We start from the raw sequence: 19,076 nt of genomic DNA, 5'->3' as shown, positions 1-19,076 counted from the left end.
AGTGCAACAAAGAAAGGAAAGAAGGAGAGAGAGAGAGAGACAGAGAGAGAGAGAGACAGAGAGAGAGAGAGAAAAGAGAAGAGATGAACAGGGAGAGAGCAAGAGCAAGAGAGAGACAGAGAGCGCCCCGTAAGAAAGATAAAGAGCAAGAGAGAGAGAGAGCAAGAGAGAGGGGGCCTGGCAGGAGGGAGTTTTTATAGCCCAAATCTAATGGGGCCTCTGGGTCTGCAAGCTGCCTTGTTGGCCCAAGGGGGGTTGAGTGTTCAGCCTTAAGCAGGGTTGAATGTTCAGACTTGAGGCAAACAGGTGATAGAGGACCAGATAGAGGGGGGTTTGAGTGCGTGGGCTATCTTGCAGCCAACATCTGTTCAGCCTGCCCTGCAGACAACACTGTACAACCAGAGAAATGAAAAGTCAGTGTTCCATTTGTGTACAATGAATTGAAGTGCAGTCTGCTATGGTGTATAACTAATTAGAACAACAACAGCAACAAAGTATCAAGGCTACCCTGCTCCTTTCCACCTGGGTTCACCCCTACATCCCCTATTTCATCTCTGGATGCTGCTGTTCCCACAAGAGATCCATGGGGTCTTTTACATTTGAAATAGGCCTTGAAGGTGCTCATTAACATGTCTACCGATTAGCCTCCAGGTGTGTTTCCTGAGTTTGAATAAGACTGACCATGCAAATTCTCATCCACTGAGAATGCCCCTCTTTATTAATCCTTGTGGTGCCAGGGAGAATGAGCCTGGAGGTACCAACTTTTAGCTCTAGGATAATGAGTCCCCACCCTCTCCACCCCCAGCATTCAACACTGGCTGGCTGACTGACCTTTACTGCTGTGTCAACAGTGCAGTGTGGGCTCTCGGGAAGCCCTTAGGGAGCTGGGAGTAGAGGGACCCTATGGGACTGGCCCAGCCCTCAATGTGGACCTGAGCTCCTGCTGCTGTTGACCAGACTGCGGAGTCTCCCAGGCCTGGGAAAAGACCCCAGGACCCCCACAGCCCGAACAGGAGGGATCAGCTGCGAGGTACTGATTTGGGTTCCTGGACAGAAAGCACCGCCCACCTGGTTCTTCCTCCCACTCTGCCCTGGAGAAATTTGATCCTCAGGATTTAGTTCCACCCCTCAACACTCTGCAAATCACCAGCTCACAACAGCCAGGAAACGAAACTTCTGGGAAACCGAAAGTACTCGGGAAAGGGTGGGCCAGACAGCAACCCTCCAGCCACTCTGCAGCTGGGCTCCTGTGAGCAGCATGAACCAGGCTCCCCACACCGTCTCGATGTACCCCAATGCTGGGCGCCCCACACACTATGAAAAGCTCCAGGAGGAACATGAGGTAGCCATGCTGGGGGCACCCCAGGGCTCAGCTCCCATGACAACCACCGTGATCAACATGCCCAGAGACATCTCTGTGCCCGACCATGTGGTCTGGTCCCTGTTCAACACGCTCTTCATGAACTTCTGCTGCCTGGGCTTCATAGCCTTCGCCTACTCCGTGAAGGTGTGTGTGCTGTGGGGGGGCTGGGCAGTGGGAGGGGCGGGGGGGAAAGTGCATGGGAGGCTGACACTCCACCTGCACCTGGGGTGTGTGGGTCTGTGTGTGCTGGGGAGCTGCTGTGGATCACCCCCTATGGCTGGTGTCCATTGACCCTGTGTGCCCTCCTCTTTCTGGGTAAGTGTGGGGGCATTAGGGGATCTCCCAGGGCAGGCACAGGAGGGAGCAGCCTGGGAATCTGGGGTCACTCTTGTCCCCATCCCCAACCCAGAGGACTTCTCCCTATGCCCAATGGCAGAAATACCCGCTGCACACTGCAGAGTGTGGCACCCCAGGCTGTCTCCCAAGCTGGGGTGAGCAGCCAGCACTGGGGCCTGCTGCACAGTTTGAGTGTGTGAAAGGCAAGGGCAGAGAGGACCCCGGGGGCCTGGGCCTAGCACCTGCCTCTCCCCTGACCCTCTGCATCTGCTCTCCCCAGTCTAGGGACAGGAAGATGGTGGGTGACATAACTGGGGCCCAGGCCTTCGCCTCCACTGCCAAGTGCCTGAACATCTGGGCCCTGATCTTCAACATCATCCTGACCATCGGCGCCATCGTGATTCTCATCATCTTCTCGGCAGCGATTGTCCAGGCTATTTCACAGATGAAAACCCATCCTGGGGGCTTCTAGTCTTGCCATGTCCTGACCCCCTAGCTGGCCCTGCACCCTGGGCTGAGGCCCTGCCCCTGCACCCTGGGCTGAGGCCCTGCCCCTGCACTCCACGCTTTCTGAAGCATTTTCACGCACCCATCTGTCCACAGTGGGATTCAATAAAGTGCAGTGTACTCGGGTGTGCTGTGATCTCGCCTGGGGAGGGGTCTGCTGGCAGTCACAGCCTGGTGCAGGATCTGAACCCCTCTCCCTCTGCTGTCTGGCCTCCTGCTGTGGGCAGCAGCTGACCAGGATCCTGGGTGTGGCTCTCTACAACCTCTGAGCCCTGACCAAGGGAGCACTGTGTCCTGAGTCCCCTTGCCCTCTATCACCTCTTTGGGTTCTGGGGTGGATGTGTGTAGCCCTGGCCTTGTTGCATGGATGGGGGCTCCTGTGTCTCTAGAGAGTGGTGACAGAGAGAGACCCTGCCAGGGCCTCCTGACCCAGCCACGTCTGGCTCCATCCTGGCTGCTGCTTCCTCCTGTCCACTGGGCACTATCCATTCTCCTGTTTCATGGGGAGCCGCCAGTGGCTGGCAGAGGGGCAGAGACCTCAGTTGTGGGCTCACTGCAGAAGGAAGTGTCAAACCTGGTGACCTCCCAGGGATGTTGGGGCAGACTCTGAGAGCTCCAGTCCAATTGCCTGAACCCCTGCTGTGCTGGCTCAGGAATATGTCTCTGCAAGATGGGGACCCAGGGCCCTGGGTGTGAGTTCTAGCTCTAGTTCTAGAGTTGCCCACACACTATGGAGCTGGGCCTTCCTCCCACGTGGCTCCACAGGGTCCTGCCAGGGCCTGGGAGGACAGTTCCTTCTGCTCAGAACCTTGGAGCAGTGACCCTTCAAGCTGAAGCCTGTCTGCTCTGTCCTGAGGGTCACCTGCAGATCCACCTGCCAAGTTCCTAGGCCCCCCGGCCTGTGCCCACCAGTGCCCCAGATCTGGAGTCTCTCAAGCGAATCGCTGTACTTGTGCCTGGTCCGCAGACAGAGTGCTCTCGCTGTCCCTGGGTGCCAGGTGTTGGAGCCAGAGGAGCCTGAGAGGGTCACCTGGGTGGATGGAAGCTCCTGAGCAGAGAGCACCTTCTTCAGGCTGAAGCTCAGCGGCGCCCCCTGCCGGCCACGGGCACAACCCGCAGGGATGAATAAAGATGGACTGGCAAGACCCAGAACGTTTCCCAGCCCAGATTTGGGGTGGGGTCCCCATAGGAGGGCAGAGGGGAAGACCCAGCTGGTCTTGGACTGAGGGTGGTCTGGCCGCTCGTGGGTGCGCACTCCTCAGGTCCCTGTAGGCAGCCGGCACTGCAAGGCCCAAAGTGAACTTGGAAGTGTCCTCCTCCGCGGGGCAGAGTGAGTAGCCAGCTAAGAAGACTTTCCCTGGAAGGGAACTTGTCCGGGGCTGTTCATGCGGAGAACGGAATGTGCTCCCGCCAGGAGCAGTGGCTGATAGGCCGGCCCAAAGAAGGTCAGCAGGGTCCACTGGGCATGGCGTGTTCTGGGGGTGCCTGGGCATGGGCAGGACTGATGAGGTCTAGGCCTCTTTGCCTTGCGGAGGGGCTATGGAGTGGGGAAACGGCCCTAGGACTCGCAGGCGGGTGGGTGCAGAATTGCTGGTCACCCTGGGGTGAGGGCCATGGGGGCATCCTCGCTGGGAGCGGTACACACAAGATTTGCCCACGCTGGCGTATGTCTCAGCCCCAATCCTGAAAATCAAATGGGGCACCGTCTGACCTCACAGGGAGGCACAGGTGGACCGCGCGTGGTGGTAAGCTGAGTCACCGCTAGAAGGGGTCTTCGAGCAGTCTTATCGGCGGAAGTCCCAACCCAGGCAGCTCTTCTGGCCAGAGTCCAGGTGGGAGGAAAAGACGGGGGCCTCACACATGGACAGAGGTGCTGCCACCCCGACCACATACCAAGCCCTGGAGCCTGCAGAAGAGCCGAGGGCCCCTTCCTAGTCAGAGCCATCTCGTGTTCCTGTGCACCAGAGTCCCCTTGGTCTGCGTCCCTGGGTCCCCTGGAGTAGGAGTGCTGCTGAGGGACTGGAGGGCTCAGGCCCAGCCTGTCTGGGCTGTGCAGGGGAAAGAGCAGTAGGCAGCCAAGAGCTCTGGGCCTCTTTGGGGGGCCGATCAGCCAGTGCTCTTAGGGGAGGCAGGCCATCCAGCTCCCACCTCAGCAGTCTCCAGGGCAAGGTCAGCCCAGGGGTGCCCCTAAGGTCACCACCACTCAAGGCCAGACACAAAACTAAACTCAAACCCAGGTCTCAGGTGTGACTGGGCAGAGTTTTGTTTTCTCCTGAAGGCCAGAGACCCTGAGCTACTGTCCCACCTCTGGGCTGTGTGGGCTCCCTGATTTCTGTTCCTAGGGACTTCCTGGAGGCCTGGGGCCACAGGAAGTTCAGTCTCCTTCTGCCTGCAGCCACCAAATACGGGGAAAGCCAGATGCCACCTGGCACTGAGCACCCACAGCAAGAAGTCAGGAACTTGCAGAACCTGGGACATGCATGCGACAGCAGAGGGAGAGGGGTTCAGATCCTGCACCAGGCTGGGACTGCCAGCAGACCCCTCCCCAGGCGAGATCACAGCACACCCGTGTACAGTGCACTTTATTGAATTCCACTGTGGACAGATAGGTGCGTGTAAATATTTCAGAAAGCGAGGGGTGCAGGGGCAGAGCCTCAGCCCAGGGTGCAGGGGCAGGGCCTCAGCCCAGGGTGCAGGGCCAGCTAGGGGGTCAGGACATGGCAAGACTAGAAGCCCCCAGGATGGTTTTTCATCTGTGAAATAGCCTGGACAATCGCTGCCGAGAAGATGATGAGAATCACGATGGCGCCGATGGTCAGGATGATGTTGAAGATCAGGGCCCAGATGTTCAGGCACTTGGCAGTGGAGGCGAAGGCCTGGGCCCCAGTTATGTCACCCACCATCTTCCTGTCCCTAGACTGGGGAGAGCAGATGCAGAGGGTCAGGGGAGAGGCAGGTGCTAGGCCCAGGCCCCCAGGGTCCTCTCTGCCCTTGCCTTTCACACACTCAGACTGTGCAGCAGGCCCCAGTGCTGGCTGCTCACCCCAGTTTGGGAGACAGCCTGGGGTGCCACACTCTGCAGTGTGCAGCGGGTATTTCTGCCATTGGGCATAGGGAGAAGTCCTCTGGGTTGGGGATGGGGACAAGAGTGACCCCAGATTCCCAGGCTGCTCTCTCCTGTGCCTGCCCTGGGAGATCCCCTAATGCCCCCACACTTACCCAGAAAGAGGAGGGCACACAGGGTCAATGGACACCAGCCATAGGGGGTGATCCACAGCAGCTCCCCCAGCACACACAGACCCACACTCCCCAGGTGCAGGTGGAGTATCAGCCTCCCATGCACTTTCCCCCCCGCCCCTCCCACTGCCCAGCCCCCCCCACAGCACACACACCTTCACGGAGTAGGCGAAGGCTATGAAGCCCAGGCAGCAGAAGTTCATGAAGAGCGTGTTGAACAGGGACCAGACCACATGGTCGGGCACAGAGATGTCTCTGGGCATGTTGATCACGGTGGTCGTCTGGGGGGCAGAGGTATGGCCACCTCCCATCACAGATACTTCATACTCCTCCTTGTGCATCTCCTGGCTTTGTGCAACAGAAATCCTGGGAAGAAGGCTTGGACAGTGAGGCTGGTGGTGGGAAGAAGAGATGATGGTGGCACTGGAAGTGGTGAGGGCCACCCGTGCCCAACAGTTTCTTTTTCTCAGAACTTTCTATTTCCTGGTGTTTTTGATTTGGTGACTTTCCATGCAGAAGGGGGAGAACACAACCCTGGGTTTCAAGTTACGACTAGGACTGGCTGCAGAGGGGGGCCACTTCCTGCACAGCCTTCTGCCTGCCCCTAGCTGGTCCCGCAGGCAGGCCCTACCTGAGGATAGAGCGTGTGGAGAAGGCTCCCCTGGTTTCAACCCCTGTGAGGCCAAGTGCACATGAAAACCACAGTGCTGGACTTTGTGAGGGATGATGACTTTTTCATTTTTATATGACTTAGGTAATTCATAGTTTATATGAATTAATTATTAGAGTCATGAGTTCTTAATTTTAATTAAAGGTAATAGTTGAGTGAAGAACAAGAATATAATAGTGTTTAACCTCAAGTTCTGGGAAGTCATGCTCATATCAAATAAACGAGACAGGCTAGTCCCTCCTCACATTCTACATGTGGTAGGGAGCTCTCAGGGTAGCATCCTGTGCAGGCCAGGCCAGGAGTACACACCGACACCGAGGACCAATCTCCAGGCACTTAGACTGTGAACTCTCCAGGACCCTCAAAAATATTTAGCATGTGGGACACATTCCACACGCTCTCTCCTAAAACCCAGGTTAGTTATATGCTTACTCCCTCGTGCAGCTGTGTGCAGAGTCCCTGGGCGCTCTGCCTCACCCACAGCAGCAGCACCTCAGTTCCTCAGTTGGAAGCGAGGCAGGAGCAGATGTTGCTCATTTACATCAGAACATGAGAACAGGGGTTAGTGAGGGTCAGTGAGTGTCAAACTGGTCCCTAGGCTGCTGGCAGAAAATAAAATAAAACTTCTAGAAAGTTCCCTGTCACATTCACAAAGGTGGTGTTACGAAAAGCTCTGTTGTTGAGCCACGATGCAAAGAAATGACCACTGACTCCAATTTTAAATCAAATTAAAGCAAGCTTACATTGTGTACACAGACAGAGGTGGTCAGCAGCTGTCTTACCCAAAGCTGGGCTAAAGAACAGCACCCCAGCTCTCCAGGAAAAAAGGTTTTATAGCACAAAAAGTTACAAAGGGGGAGTGTCTTGGGAACTTAGAGCTAACAGGATTCTGACAAGCATCATACAAAGGCAGATAGCAAGTTAATGATCTACATGGCTTAACATTTCAGAGTAGAAAATAAATTGAGATTCCAACATCAGTATTTATGAGGTGCTGCTCGGGTTTTAGGGAGGGTTGTTATCTGGTCAAGGAGAGCCAGGCCTGGGTGAGTTTAGATCACAGACAAGGATTCCAAACAAGATTAGCTCTCAGAATATGGTCAGGCCAAATAAATATCTTAGTAAAACAGAAATGAACTTTTCGTGACTTTTTGATGAGATGGCTCCCAATCTTAGGATAGAATGAGGTTGGGTTCATCACTTGTCCCTAATGCCACTTCACGCCAATTTAATAATGAGGACATGTTTTGAGAAAAAGGAAAAAGAAGGTTTATGTCTTTGCTAGCAAAGGAAAAGTAGAGGGGACTCCTGTTCCAGAGGCAGTGATTTCTCCCCGTGAAGAGAAAATAGGGGGCTTTTAAAGATGCTCTTCAAGGGTTGCATTCCAGGTGTGCCCTGGTAGGGGGTCCCAGGGCATCCTGATAATGTGTTAGGGTTCACTTGTTAATTTGGGAAATATTCACTTAGATCCTCTGGCAGACATCTCCTTCCTGTGGTGGGTGTGTTCAAGGATAATTAATTACAGGGAAGAAAAGATAACACTGTCTCCCTAATCTTGTTAGGGAGGGGAGAGGGGAGAAGAGAAAAAACATGTCTTTTTAAAAGTAAGCCTTGGAGCAAGGAGGGCTATATTCAAAAGGTGAACCACTGTCACAGTGGCAATAACTGCATGTACAGGGACAGGCTAAGGCTGGGGTCTCTCCACGGTCAGTGCCTGTCTGGTATATTGAGACCCTGGGTTCTATCACCAGCACTGCAGGGGGAAAAAAAAGACTGAAACAGAAAAGATCGACTCTGGCTTCTAATGAATTAAAAATCATCAGATTTGCCTTTACCCTGAGTGTCACCCTGCAGATCTCCACCCCCATCTGGTGTACCCACCTGATGAAGTACCCTTCCAGGCCCAGGATCAGGAAGGTCTTGCTTCCCTGATCCCTTGAGCAGAGGGCCCCAGGCCACGGTTCACCCACCCCCGTGAGCCAGCCAGGGTTATTTTTGCAGACAATAGCTTCTTGGTGAAGAATGTGGAAAGAATACCGCCCCCCCCCCCGCCCCCCATCAACCAAAGATGGTGTGTGACCTGGGAGGAGGGAAGGAGAGAGACGCCAAAATTTCGATCCTTTGAATAAATCATTTCCAGTGACAAAACAAACCCTGGAAATGAGACAATCATCAATCCCAAAATAGCAGCCCCTGGGAAGACGGATCCCTTCCCAAATAAATTCTCTCCCAGTGACATGAAACTACACATCGATCTTGTTCCCCAAGACAGTACTCTGACCCCTGGAGGACAAGATGACCACTGGACCCTGAACTCTGAATCCTCCATCCCTGCACTGTGAAAACCCTGCTTAATAAAACTGTGCCCACCGAAAACAAGCTCCAGATATCTGCAGCTTGTTGCCCACATCCTGTTAAAGGCTTCACTACGAAGTCATCTCCCAATGTAAACTACAGAAACCCACACCCTTCCTGTCACCAGGGGCCATTTTCTAACCAGAAAGAGTGCCCCTCTGAGGCCTGACTGGCTGCTGAACAAAGGCCATGCTGGATGGCTGAGGTCTGCCCGGCTCTGTCACTTTGTGCTTGCCTTGGAAGGCAGCTCCTCACAGGTATTTTGCATGGTGCCCTTTGGTGATATCCACGTGCTTCATCTCAGATTCCTCAGTCCTCTTCTGGGGCTGGGTGGGGACGGGGCAGCAAGTTGGATACCAAGGCTGTGCTTCTCCACCACTCCTGCAGGCCCCAAGGACTGGTCATGGGTGGTCATGATTCTCCACATCTGAGTCATAGCAAAGCGGAGCCATTCCCCCTCGGGAGAAAGGAGATTCTCTTTACATTCCATCTCCTGCACCTCCACCACAGGTCTGCTTTTCGGGGGTTGGTTGCCAGTCAGCTGGCTGCTCCTGACCCGCAGACTCTGTGGCCCACGCTCTCTCCTGCAGGGAAAGGGATGCGATGCAATATTATTTTGAGTGGATTCCTCGTGATTCTCCATGCAAGTGACCATGTCACCTACACAAGGAGACAGTCTCCTTCTTTGTATGTAGTCCAGGTGTCTTTCTTCCCTCAGTGCTCTGGCGAGGCCTCACAGGCTGGTGCTGAATGGCAGCCATGGGGTCTGTTTCTTGGGGAGCAAGGAGCATCTTCTCCCCGTTTAGCTCGAGATCTGCTGTGGGTTTTTATAGGTTCCCTTGACCACCTAGAAGTCCCCTGCTGTTCCTAGTGGGTTGAACATTTTTATCATGAAAAGCTAGGGGATTTCATCAAATTATTTTTGTGTGTCTAGCAAGATAGTCTTGTGACTTTTCCTCTTTATTCTGTTGATATAATTTATTATACTAATTTGGATGTTGAACCAAACTTGTACGCCTGGGATAAATCCTGGATCACGGTGTGTGGTTTTCTCTGTCGGTGGCTTCTGTGGGGTCTGTTTTGATGTGATTTCTGCACTGGACTTCATCAGCAGTCTTCTTTCCATGAGGTGTTTTACCTGGTGCAGGCGCAATGGGATCATGGCCTCAGAATGTGGGCTGGTAGGTGCCCCCGCCTCTGCTCCTTGGGAAGGTCTGTGGTGAGTTCATACTGCTTTCAAACAGCCCGTGGGACTTGGTGAGGCCCCCTGGCCCGGGTTTTCCATTACTAGTGTGATCTCTCCCTTCTGTGTAGTCTGTTCAGATTGTGCCTCTCCTTGAGTCAGTTTCACTTTGTGCCTTTCTTGGAATTGGTCCATTTTGTCTACATTTTCTATTTGTCAGTGAACGATTGTTGGCAATGTTCTTTTTCCTTCTGTGGCACTGGGGATGGAGCCCATGGCCTCGCACCTGCTGGACAAGTGTTGACCACTGAGAATCCCAGTGTTCCTCTACAATCCTCTCATCTCTGGGGGGTCAGCAGTGGCCTCCTTCTCTAATCTATTGTTAGGTAGTAGCTAGCAAGGAGCAGTGAAATGCTTGGCAAAGTCACAAGTGTTCTTTTGTAAGGGTAAAAGAAATTGAAGTTAAAGCGTAAAAGTTAAAGGGTAAAAGACTGGGTGTTGTAAAGTTTCTAAGCTGCAAGGTCTGAGTTAAAATGTAAAGGATTAGGTATTGTTAGGTTTCTATGCTACCTGCAAAACCTGAAATTTCTGTAGCTGTTAAGACAACGCTTGGAACTGCCCAGTAAATATTTCCCCTGACTATTGGATTGTTTAATAAGGGCTCTGTGTGGTCGCACGTAGGCATTGCAGGGCCTGGACCAATCAGTTTAAATGTAACCCCCTCCTTAGGAATGACCTATCACTCCAGCCTGACCTGTTCCCGCCAATGAATGAACCAATCAGGTTTAGGAGTTGTTGTTCAATTTTCCCGCGCCTCATGATGATTTGTTCTGATGTATACAAAGCCCTCCGCCCTCCCCAAAAAGTGTACTTAAGCAGTGCTCAGCCCCTGCTCGGGGCTCTGGGCTGCTTTCCCTTCTTGAGTGGGCACGGAGCCCCAGCATGCTGGTTCAATAAATCCCCTTCTGCGAATTGCATGAGTGGTCACTTGGTGGTCTCTTTCTCCGACGTTTCGCTGGACCCTTACATTTGGTGCGTTGGCCGGGAAAAGCGCATTGCTGGACAAGGAAACCCCCAACGGACTCCTTTAGGGGGTAAGTAAGGTGCCTCTTCCTCTTCTTCTTCCTCTTCTTCTTCTCCTTCTTGTTTTTCCTTTGCGATCGCTTAGAGCTTTTTGGTTTTTGGCTCGGTGGAGAGCGTAAGTTCTCAGAGCTTTTTGGTTCAGGTTTGGTCTTTGGCTTGGATTGGTTTGGTTGGGTTGGCAGCGTGGCCGTCAGTGGAGAGTGTAAATTCTCCCTGGCAGTGGTGACAGACGTGTCCTAATCCACAGGCCACTCCTCTTAAGGGACGCCTTAGAGGATTCGGGGGGGGGGCGAAAGTGCCCCCAGTTGGTAGAGGGACAAGAGTGCCCTCGTTTGTACTGTGCTGCCAACCCGTTTGGTTTCGCCGGCAATTCTTTCTCTCAGATTGGATTCACAGTCTGTCTTTAATCTTTGCCTCTAAACTTGTGTTAACCATTTACTGTTTGTCCTTGTCTCTGTGTCACGTTTGTATTGTCCCTGTCTCTGCCTGAGTAACTCCCAGTATGGGACAAAGCCATTCCATGCCTCTGTCCCTGAAGCCTTTCTTGGTCCCTGCCTCCACTCCGACCCCTTCCCCCAAGATCCTATCACTCAATCCTTCTGTTCCTCCCCCTTTTCCCTCCATTCTCCTTGAGTCACAAGATTGTAGATCTTGGGGTTGTGAACGAACGGGAGCTGCATGATGATCTTTGTGTGTCTTTTTGTCTGTGTCTCTGTTAAGTGTGATGGCATTGTTTTACTTTGGACCGATGCAGAGTCCCAAATTCCAAACTGCCTTAGATGTGTGGAAGTAACTTTAGCTAAATTTTAACCTAATGCTTCTCCTGTGAGGGACCAAAAGTCAATAGAACTGCCAGCTTTTCTGTTCTCACCTTTTACACCTCTCTTAGCTGTGTTTTAAAGAACTTTGATAAACTTTACCCCCCTTTGTTGAGCGAGATTAGGGAAGCAGTGTTTTCTTTTCTTCCCGTAGTTGGCTTGAGCACGCCCACTGCAGAGGGAAATGCCTGGGGTCTAAAAACTTTGATATCTCGCTTAAACTTTTCTCAAACTCGAAACAACTGCAAGCAGAAGATGAACTTTTTGGGAAGCTGACTACTGAAAAGTTAGGAGATGTGAGAAATGCCTAGTGCCTGGGGTCAGACCAAGCCAGAGGAACTAATCCTATAAGTAAAAGGTGGAACTAAGGGGCTCCCAGCAGCTGCCAAAGCCATTTTGCTTTGGGGAGTCTCCTCCTTCCTTACCTGCACTTTAGGGATTACCCCACCTCTGTTTGCTTAACTAATGAGACAATAAATGCAGTAATGTGTTGATGTTATAGATTGTTTCTTGGGGATGATCTTGGCTAAATGTGTATCTAAAAGATAAATTTTTTTATTGTAACAATCTGGTATCTGAATGGGTTTCTAAAGCATTGCACTATCTTGCAGTTAAAAGTTGGGTTTAAGCAATTGTTTAGTTTGATTTCAGATAGTTCATGCTAAAAAACTTAAATACTTAGGGTAAAAAAAATTAGAAAGTTTCAATTTTGAACTGGGTAGCCTGAGAAAATTTCACTAGGTATTCCAGTGCATTAACTTGGGCGAAGATAATAAATTATGATATGATATCTGTTCCCTCAGTGTGTAAGATTCAGGAAAAAAAAAAGGGTGCTAAATTAAAACGTTGGTCTGGCTTATTGAAATGACATTAATTAGCAACAGTCTTGGAAATTTTTAAGGCTTAATTTTGGATATACATGATAAAACTTAATACTACTTTAAGAACTTCAGAACAAAGGAAGCAGCTTAATGATCCTGAGGAAATTTCCTCTGATGGTGGCCTTTATGTTATCAGAAAAAGATCCTATTTTCAGTTTTGTGTGGGCAAGTGTTTCTAATGTAAAGAGATACAAAGATATAAAATTTTGAGAATTGCATCTTAAACCTGAAAATTATGATTTATAGTTAAAATGCCTTAGGCATGAGGTTTCTGCTCAGAATTCCAGTTTTCTCAGTTCCTTCCAGACCTCAGCCAGGACTTAAGCTGATATGCAAATAGAAGAAGCTTGGGGGCACTCAGCAGGAGACAGATTTCAGGCCCAAGGGAAAAAAAAAAGAGTTAAAGTGTCTTTTTACCTGAACTCAAACTAGACCCCAACCAAAAAGTAAATTATATGGTATTTATTAATTACTGGCCAGTCATCTTTTTTTTTAGGACTCTTGCTTTTTCTTAGATTCTGTATTTTTTTTGAGCTCATGATTTTGGTCCTACAGACCTAGGTTAATGTTTTTCTGATCAACTGTGGAGTTTTTAAACATTGCAATGGAGATTTCACCTGAAAAAGCTACAAGGGTGTTACACTTGTGTTATGTGTTGTATGTCAGTATGTCTGTATGTGTGTATGTCCATATATCCTGCAGTGATATGACAATTGACAGATGAGGAGCACTCATAAAAAAATTTAAAAATGGATCCAAATATCTTTGATTCACGTGATTCAAATGGTTCAATTTAAATTGGGTAAACAGATAAAATGTTGATGTCTATAAAATAATCTGCTTAAATTCAGAAATTTACAGATATTGTCTTAAAGTGTGAACAGAAGGAGGTTAACAGATGGAAAAGAAAAACTAGAAAGTTTTAGGTATAGATTTAATAGAGGGAAAATGTGTTTCTGGATAAGAGAGTCTATGTGATTAAGTAATTAAGAAGATTTAAGTAAGTGATAAAGAAGGTCTGTGTAAGTTGGTTATATGTGTAAGTTTGAGCAAGTAATCTTAAAGAAAATTAAAGATTATACAACTATGGTTAAACAACAGCTGTTATTTTTCAATATTGTAATGTTGTTACTTTAAAAGCTAACCTCGGTTAATATAAAAACATCAATGTAATTATGGTGCTATTAATGTGTTCATATCTTCCAGGTATACAAGTCTGTAAGGTAGAAGCTTCAAAAGAACATTGTATCAAGCTGGTGTTCTAAAGTTGTATAGTAATTTTAGGCTTAAAAGAAAAAAACATGTTGGAGATTTGTTTATATCATTTGTGTTCTACGATTGGACTTGTTATCAATAAGATGTATAGTTCCATGTTACTTTTTACACTGAGATACAATTTAAATGTATTTTTAAGTTAATGAGAGCCTAATCTGTGTAAAGGTTTTATTGTAAAACACAAAAGTACTTTGCTACTTTTCTACAAAAGGTTAAAAGCTTTCAGCCTTTAATTCATGTTTTAGGTGTGATATTATGTTGTGTTAGCTAATATTCATGTAAACTTGAACAACAATTTATGTAAACTTTGTAAAATGATCAGCTTCAGAACTATAGTACTTGAGATTTATAAAGAGCCCTGCCTTACTTGAGATAAGGCTCTGTCCCATCTCACTACATGTGAAAGTGGCTATGAAAGAAGTAAGCCAGATTTCAGTACAGTTAAAGTTGTGTCCAAAAGTAGGTTTTTGCCAAGATTACTAGGATCTCAAATAGGGAATTATGATGTATAACCCTGCCAGAATTCAAGGTAGCCATTATGTAAGCTAAATATGTTTTTACCCTAGTTAGTTTTGTTTTGTAGTTTGCTTATAGATGGTTTAAGGATTGCCTGTTAATGTTTTAAAGAGGTATTGCTTTAAGAACACAACCTGGGTCAACATAAGATAAGGAGTTATCACCTACAGGATAGAGAGATAGACATTAAAGCCCAGTGCTCTTAATATAAGGCTGTTAACTTATTTGCTGGATGTTTAAGATCAAGTTTTTAAAATTAGTTAAATTAAAAGGGCCAAGAAAACCAATATTCGGCTCTTGCCCTCTGAGTCAGTCTGAATCAGGGAATAGGGGACTTCTCCAAAGGGCTCAGCAACTCTAGGCCACATAACCTCCTGAGCAGGGAGATTAATGAGACCAGTGGAGGACAGAAAGCCAATCGGTGCATTTGCTGTAAAGAGGAGGGTCATTAAAAAGGGGAGACATCCCTGATGCTTCCGAGGGAAGCCACATGGTCAAGCAAGGCCTGGACCCATCCTAAGGTAAATGGCACTAGCAGAACTGAGAAGCTGCTATGAAGTTCCCCGAGGACTCCCAGGGAAACTCAGCTGACTGTTGACAATAGATAAGAACAAAAGTCAGTTTGACTTGCTTCATCTTAAACACTTAGCAAAGATAGTTAAAGCCAAAGCACAGCTGTTCCTGGACATTTTAAATGATAATAATAGTTAAATGTAACTTCCAAAAATAAGTAAACTATAGGCTACAAAAGAGATTCTCAGATAGGAATGCCTGATAACTATTAAAAGGAACTGCCAGAGTAGTTTTTAGTTTAAGGCCCACAGATATTCCTAACCTACACAGGTAGGCTTGGTGTTTGCTAGTATGGTTATCCAGCCCTAAGTAGCAAAATTAAAGGTTTCTCTATTAGACATAGGTCATACTAGTAAAAAGGACATCTGTAAACCTAAATGTTAGTTGTTGTGTTTACATCCCTGACATTTCTGGCAAGGTGACAAATATCCTTAAAGATTTACATGCTTAGATAGAAGCCATGTCCTCAGCAACTTTGTCGTGGAAACAATATCTTAGCTTCTGGTTCTTGGTACTTCCTGGTGGAAAACATTGTTAGTCTCTGTCTTGGCCATCATACTCATTGGCATATTCCTGTGCTGTGACATTTATTGCTGCATCAATATGGTTCCAGTAAATTAATGAATTCTTGTTTCTCTTATAGACCACCTATCACTCGAATGGCCCTCCAGCCTAATACTTCTCAATTGGACTTTTATCATGGACCACTCGATAGACCCAATATTTTTAAAGGGGGACTCCAAACTGCTTGCCCCATACCGTCCCTTTTCAGCCTGAAGAAGCCAGAAAGATTCTCTTCGCCCCCACTTCCTTACAGCAGTAAGGAGTTCCCAAATTAGAGGGGGAAATGAAGCCAGATTTTAAGTTAGGTAGTCAGTGTAGTTAGATAAATTGGGGTCTAATACCGAGTGAAATCTAAAATGGAGGCCGTGCTGAAAATGATTCCAGGGAACGCAAAACAACTCATGAAATGTGAAACCCTTCAATAATTGTGATGCATTACTTTTAAGATTAAAAGTAGTCAGAAAAAGGAGTGGGGAATGTAAGGGTAAAAGAAATTGAAGTTAAAGCGTAAAAGTTAAAGGGTAAAAGACTGGGTGTTGTAAAGTTTCTAAGCTGCAAGGTCTGAGTTAAAATGTAAAGGATTAGGTATTGTTAGGTTTCTATGCTACCTGCAAAACCTGAAATTTCTGTAGCTGTTAAGACAACGCTTGGAACTGCCCAGTAAATATTTCCCCTGACTATTGGTTGTTTAATAAGGGCTCTGTGTGGTCGCACGTAGGCATTGCAGGGCCTGGACCAATCAGTTTAAATGTAACCCCCTCCTTAGGAATGACCTATCACTCCAGCCTGACCTGTTCCCGCCAATGAATGAACCAATCAGGTTTAGGAGTTGTTGTTCAATTTTCCCGCGCCTCATGATGATTTGTTCTGATGTATACAAAGCCCTCTGCCCTCCCCAAAAAGTGTACTTAAGCAGTGCTCAGCCCGTGCTCGGGGCTCTGGGCTGCTCTCCCTTCTTGAGTGGGCACGGAGCCCCAGCATGCTGGTTCAATAAATCCCCTTCTGCGAATTGCATGAGTGGTCACTTGGTGGTCTCTTTCTCCGATGTTTTGCGGGACCCTTACACTTTAAGTTACTGTAGGGTCTGCTTTAAACTACTTCCAAAGCAGATGATAAAGCAAAGGGTGGTGGTTAATTTGTAGAAAATAAACAGAATTGAAGGCGCTAATGGGAAGACATGTCAAGAGAAAAGGATCTAAGGGGACCAGCTCTCGACAGGGTCTACTGAGGCTGGTGTGAAGCTTGGAATTATGGCTGTAAGTGTCTCCATCTGTCTGGGAAGGAAGAGTTCTTTAGTAGTGCAGGAGCACTAAGGTAACTTCTGCCCAGCTGATGACCCTAGTGCCCATATTAACATGGAACTGACTTGTAGACGAAGCCCCCCTAAATAGAATGGCCACCGTGACAGTTCTGGAGAGGACCAGCTAAGGTCAAAAGTGGGTTATCATGGATGTGTGTCGCAGCTCCAGAGGACAGAAAACAAAAGCTGCTCTTTGGCCATCTCAGGTGACCAAGGGAAAAGACCCGTGATTCAGTTGCCAGGATCATAGCGTCATAGGAAAGCAGGGAGCTGAAACTCCAAACTCAAAAACTCTACCTCCCTGCATGAAGGAGGAGTTGAACACCTGGTTGGCCAAGAGTGCAGAAGGTGGGCCCCAGCTCACTGATGAACTTCGAACAGGAAATCCCTCCTCCGGAATTCCCTCCTACCGCACTTCCCCAACCAATGGGAACTCTCCGGGAGTCCCACCAGAGCTCCAAAGTAGCAGGCCCAGGCAGACAGCAGGGTCTAATCTCCAGTTGAATGCAGATCTTAACATAATCATTATCGTCTCAAGGGCTTGTTGGGGTCACCTTCAACCAAAAATGCCATGCGTCATTCCTACTTGGCTATGGCTCTCAGCAGACTTTAAGTCCTCTTTTGTCGGAACACAAGTGCTGTTATTTTCATAAAGAAATGCTGAGCCAATTCGAGAATGCGAATCAAAGCTACACTGAGATTTCGTCTCACTCTAGTCAGAATGGCAATCATCAAGAATACAAGTAACAACAAGTGTTGACAAGGATGTGGGGGAAAGGTGCACTCACACATTGCTGGTGGGACTGAAAATTGGTGCGACCACTATGGAAAGCAGCATGGAGACTCCTAAGAAAACTTGGAATGGAACCACCATTTGATCCAGTTATTCCACTCCTAGGTCTATAACAAAAGAACTTAAAATCAGCATACTACAGTGATGCAGCTACATCAATGTTTATAGCAGCTCAATTCACAATAGCTAGACTATGGAAACAACTAAGGTGCCCTTCAGTAGATGAATGGCTAAAGAAACTGTGGTACATATATACAATGGAATATTACTCAGCCTTAAAAAAGAATGAAATTATGGCATTTGCATGAAAATGAATGGAACTGGAGAATATTATACTAAGCAAAATAAGCCAATCCCAAAGAATCAAAGGCTGAATGTTTTCTCTGATATGTGAATGCTAATTCACAATAAGGTGGTGGTGGGGAAGGAATAGAGGTATTTTGAACTAAACAGAGAGGAGTGAAGGGAGGGGAGGTGAAGTGGCACCCCCTTTCTTCACTGAAAAATCATAAGTCGGCCTCTCCAGAAATCTTCACCCAGACTGATTTTAGGTCAGCAAAAGAGTCTCTGCAAAAGAGTTCAATGTAGATAAACTTTCTATTTTCATGTTGCCCTGTTTACTTGGCCACTGGCTGGGAAGATACCAGCACTCCAGGTGCTGGACACCCCCTTACTAGTTTTCACAAACATATCCAGTATAGTAGTTTGTAGAAATGTGCAAACAAGGCCTCTGGCTTTGAGCTGGGGCTTCACAGAGATGCCTACATTTTTAAGATAAGTTACAATTGGGCTCCATGGTAACAGCTGGTAGGGGGAGAAAAGAAGGGGAGAAGAAGCTCTCCCCTTCTCAGGTGTGGTCCTTGAAGGGTTAACATGCTCAGAACAGTGAAAGAAAAAGCTGCTTTTATGTGAACTTCTGCAGACTCTGAACTTCTGAGCCCCTCCCCTTACATGCTGGGTATAAAACTCTGAAACTCCCTGAACTCGGGGTTCAGGGGATTGATTGATTAGAGCAAAAGCTGTGCCCTCTGAGCCTGGCTGCAGCCAAATAAAATGTTTCCTGCTGTCTTCGGTGCCTGGCCTCGTCTGTCCCTACAACAGGGATCATGGGGGTAGGAATGACAGTAGAATGAATCGAACATTCTTACCCTATATGCATATATGACTACATGCTGAGTAACTCTACATCATGTACAACCAGATGAATGAGAAGTTACACTCCATTTATGTATAATGTGTCAAAATGAATTCTACTGTCATGTATAACTAATTAGAACAAATTTAAAAAAGAAAGAAAGAAAAGCTGAGCGTACGATTCATAGATTCAGAGTTGTTTTGTGTTCCGGTAGTCCAGTATCTGCCGCCTCCGGTCTGCTGCTTGCTGTCTCTGGTGGACTTTGTTCTCTTGTCTTTCTGCATTCCTGGTGGGTTTGTCTTGGAGGGAAGACATGCCACATTGGAGAGAAGGGACAGGCTGACAGTCCCTTGGAGTGGGGTGTATCTGGCCAGTGGCTAGGCTGTTGCCTGTTGTAGCCGTAGGCGTCAGAGGCTAGTTTCCTGAGTGCCCTTGTTTTTGTCTCCCACTAGTATTAAGTTCTCTTAGATTCCTTCTGAGAGGAGGC

At 48.0% G+C, this 19,076-nt stretch overlaps 2 protein-coding genes and 1 long non-coding RNA gene across 4 annotated transcripts; 2 read left to right on the top strand and 1 right to left on the bottom strand.

The window, feature by feature from the left end:
• Window positions 1–1,129: 1,129 nt before the first annotated feature.
• On the top strand, window positions 1,130–2,332 carry LOC124092858 (interferon-induced transmembrane protein 1). Its single transcript, XM_046444674.2, has 2 exons — window positions 1,130–1,507; window positions 1,980–2,332. The coding sequence occupies exons 1-2, from the start codon at window positions 1,259–1,261 to the stop codon at window positions 2,169–2,171; spliced, it is 441 nt and encodes a 146-aa protein (XP_046300630.1). The 5' UTR covers window positions 1,130–1,258; the 3' UTR covers window positions 2,172–2,332.
• Window positions 2,333–4,771: 2,439 nt separating this feature from the next.
• On the bottom strand, window positions 4,772–5,921 carry LOC124092863 (interferon-induced transmembrane protein 1-like). Its single transcript, XM_046444678.2, has 2 exons — window positions 5,599–5,921; window positions 4,772–5,124 (listed from the first exon to the last, which is right to left on the bottom strand). The coding sequence occupies exons 1-2, from the start codon at window positions 5,782–5,784 to the stop codon at window positions 4,933–4,935; spliced, it is 378 nt and encodes a 125-aa protein (XP_046300634.1). The 5' UTR covers window positions 5,785–5,921; the 3' UTR covers window positions 4,772–4,932.
• Window positions 5,922–8,198: 2,277 nt separating this feature from the next.
• Window positions 8,199–16,375, top strand: LOC131424181 (uncharacterized). 2 transcript variants are annotated; one of them, XR_009226811.1, is made up of 2 exons: window positions 8,199–8,725; window positions 15,441–16,375. It is a non-coding gene; the product is annotated as an uncharacterized LOC131424181 (long non-coding RNA). The 2 variants fall into 2 exon arrangements; XR_009226812.1 differs by lacking the exon at window positions 8,199–8,725 and adding an exon at window positions 8,737–10,745.
• Window positions 16,376–19,076: the final 2,701 nt, after the last annotated feature.

Source organism: Marmota monax, unplaced genomic scaffold (genome assembly GCF_021218885.2).
Source record: "Marmota monax isolate L192 unplaced genomic scaffold, Marmota_monax_Labrador192_F-V1.1 WCK01_AAM20220418_F8-fsc00038, whole genome shotgun sequence".
NCBI classification, from domain to species: Eukaryota; Metazoa; Chordata; class Mammalia; order Rodentia; family Sciuridae; genus Marmota; species Marmota monax.
The sequence above is the reverse complement of the archived record's forward strand: the minus strand, read 5'-3'. Positions and strand labels throughout refer to the sequence as shown.

What these genes read in the sequence shown, in the direction of transcription:
- LOC124092858 (XM_046444674.2), top strand. Translation starts at nt 1,259, where the DNA reads ATGAACCAGGCTCCCCACACCGTCTCGATGTACCCCAATGCTGGGCGC. An exon ending in CCTTCGCCTACTCCGTGAAG is followed by an intron (nt 1,508 to 1,979) that starts GTGTGTGTGCTG and finishes TGCTCTCCCCAG; the next exon opens with TCTAGGGACAGGAAGATGGT.
- LOC124092863 (XM_046444678.2), bottom strand. Translation starts at nt 5,784, where the DNA reads ATGCACAAGGAGGAGTATGAAGTATCTGTGATGGGAGGTGGCCATACC. An exon ending in CCTTCGCCTACTCCGTGAAG is followed by an intron (nt 5,125 to 5,598) that starts GTGTGTGTGCTG and finishes TGCTCTCCCCAG; the next exon opens with TCTAGGGACAGGAAGATGGT.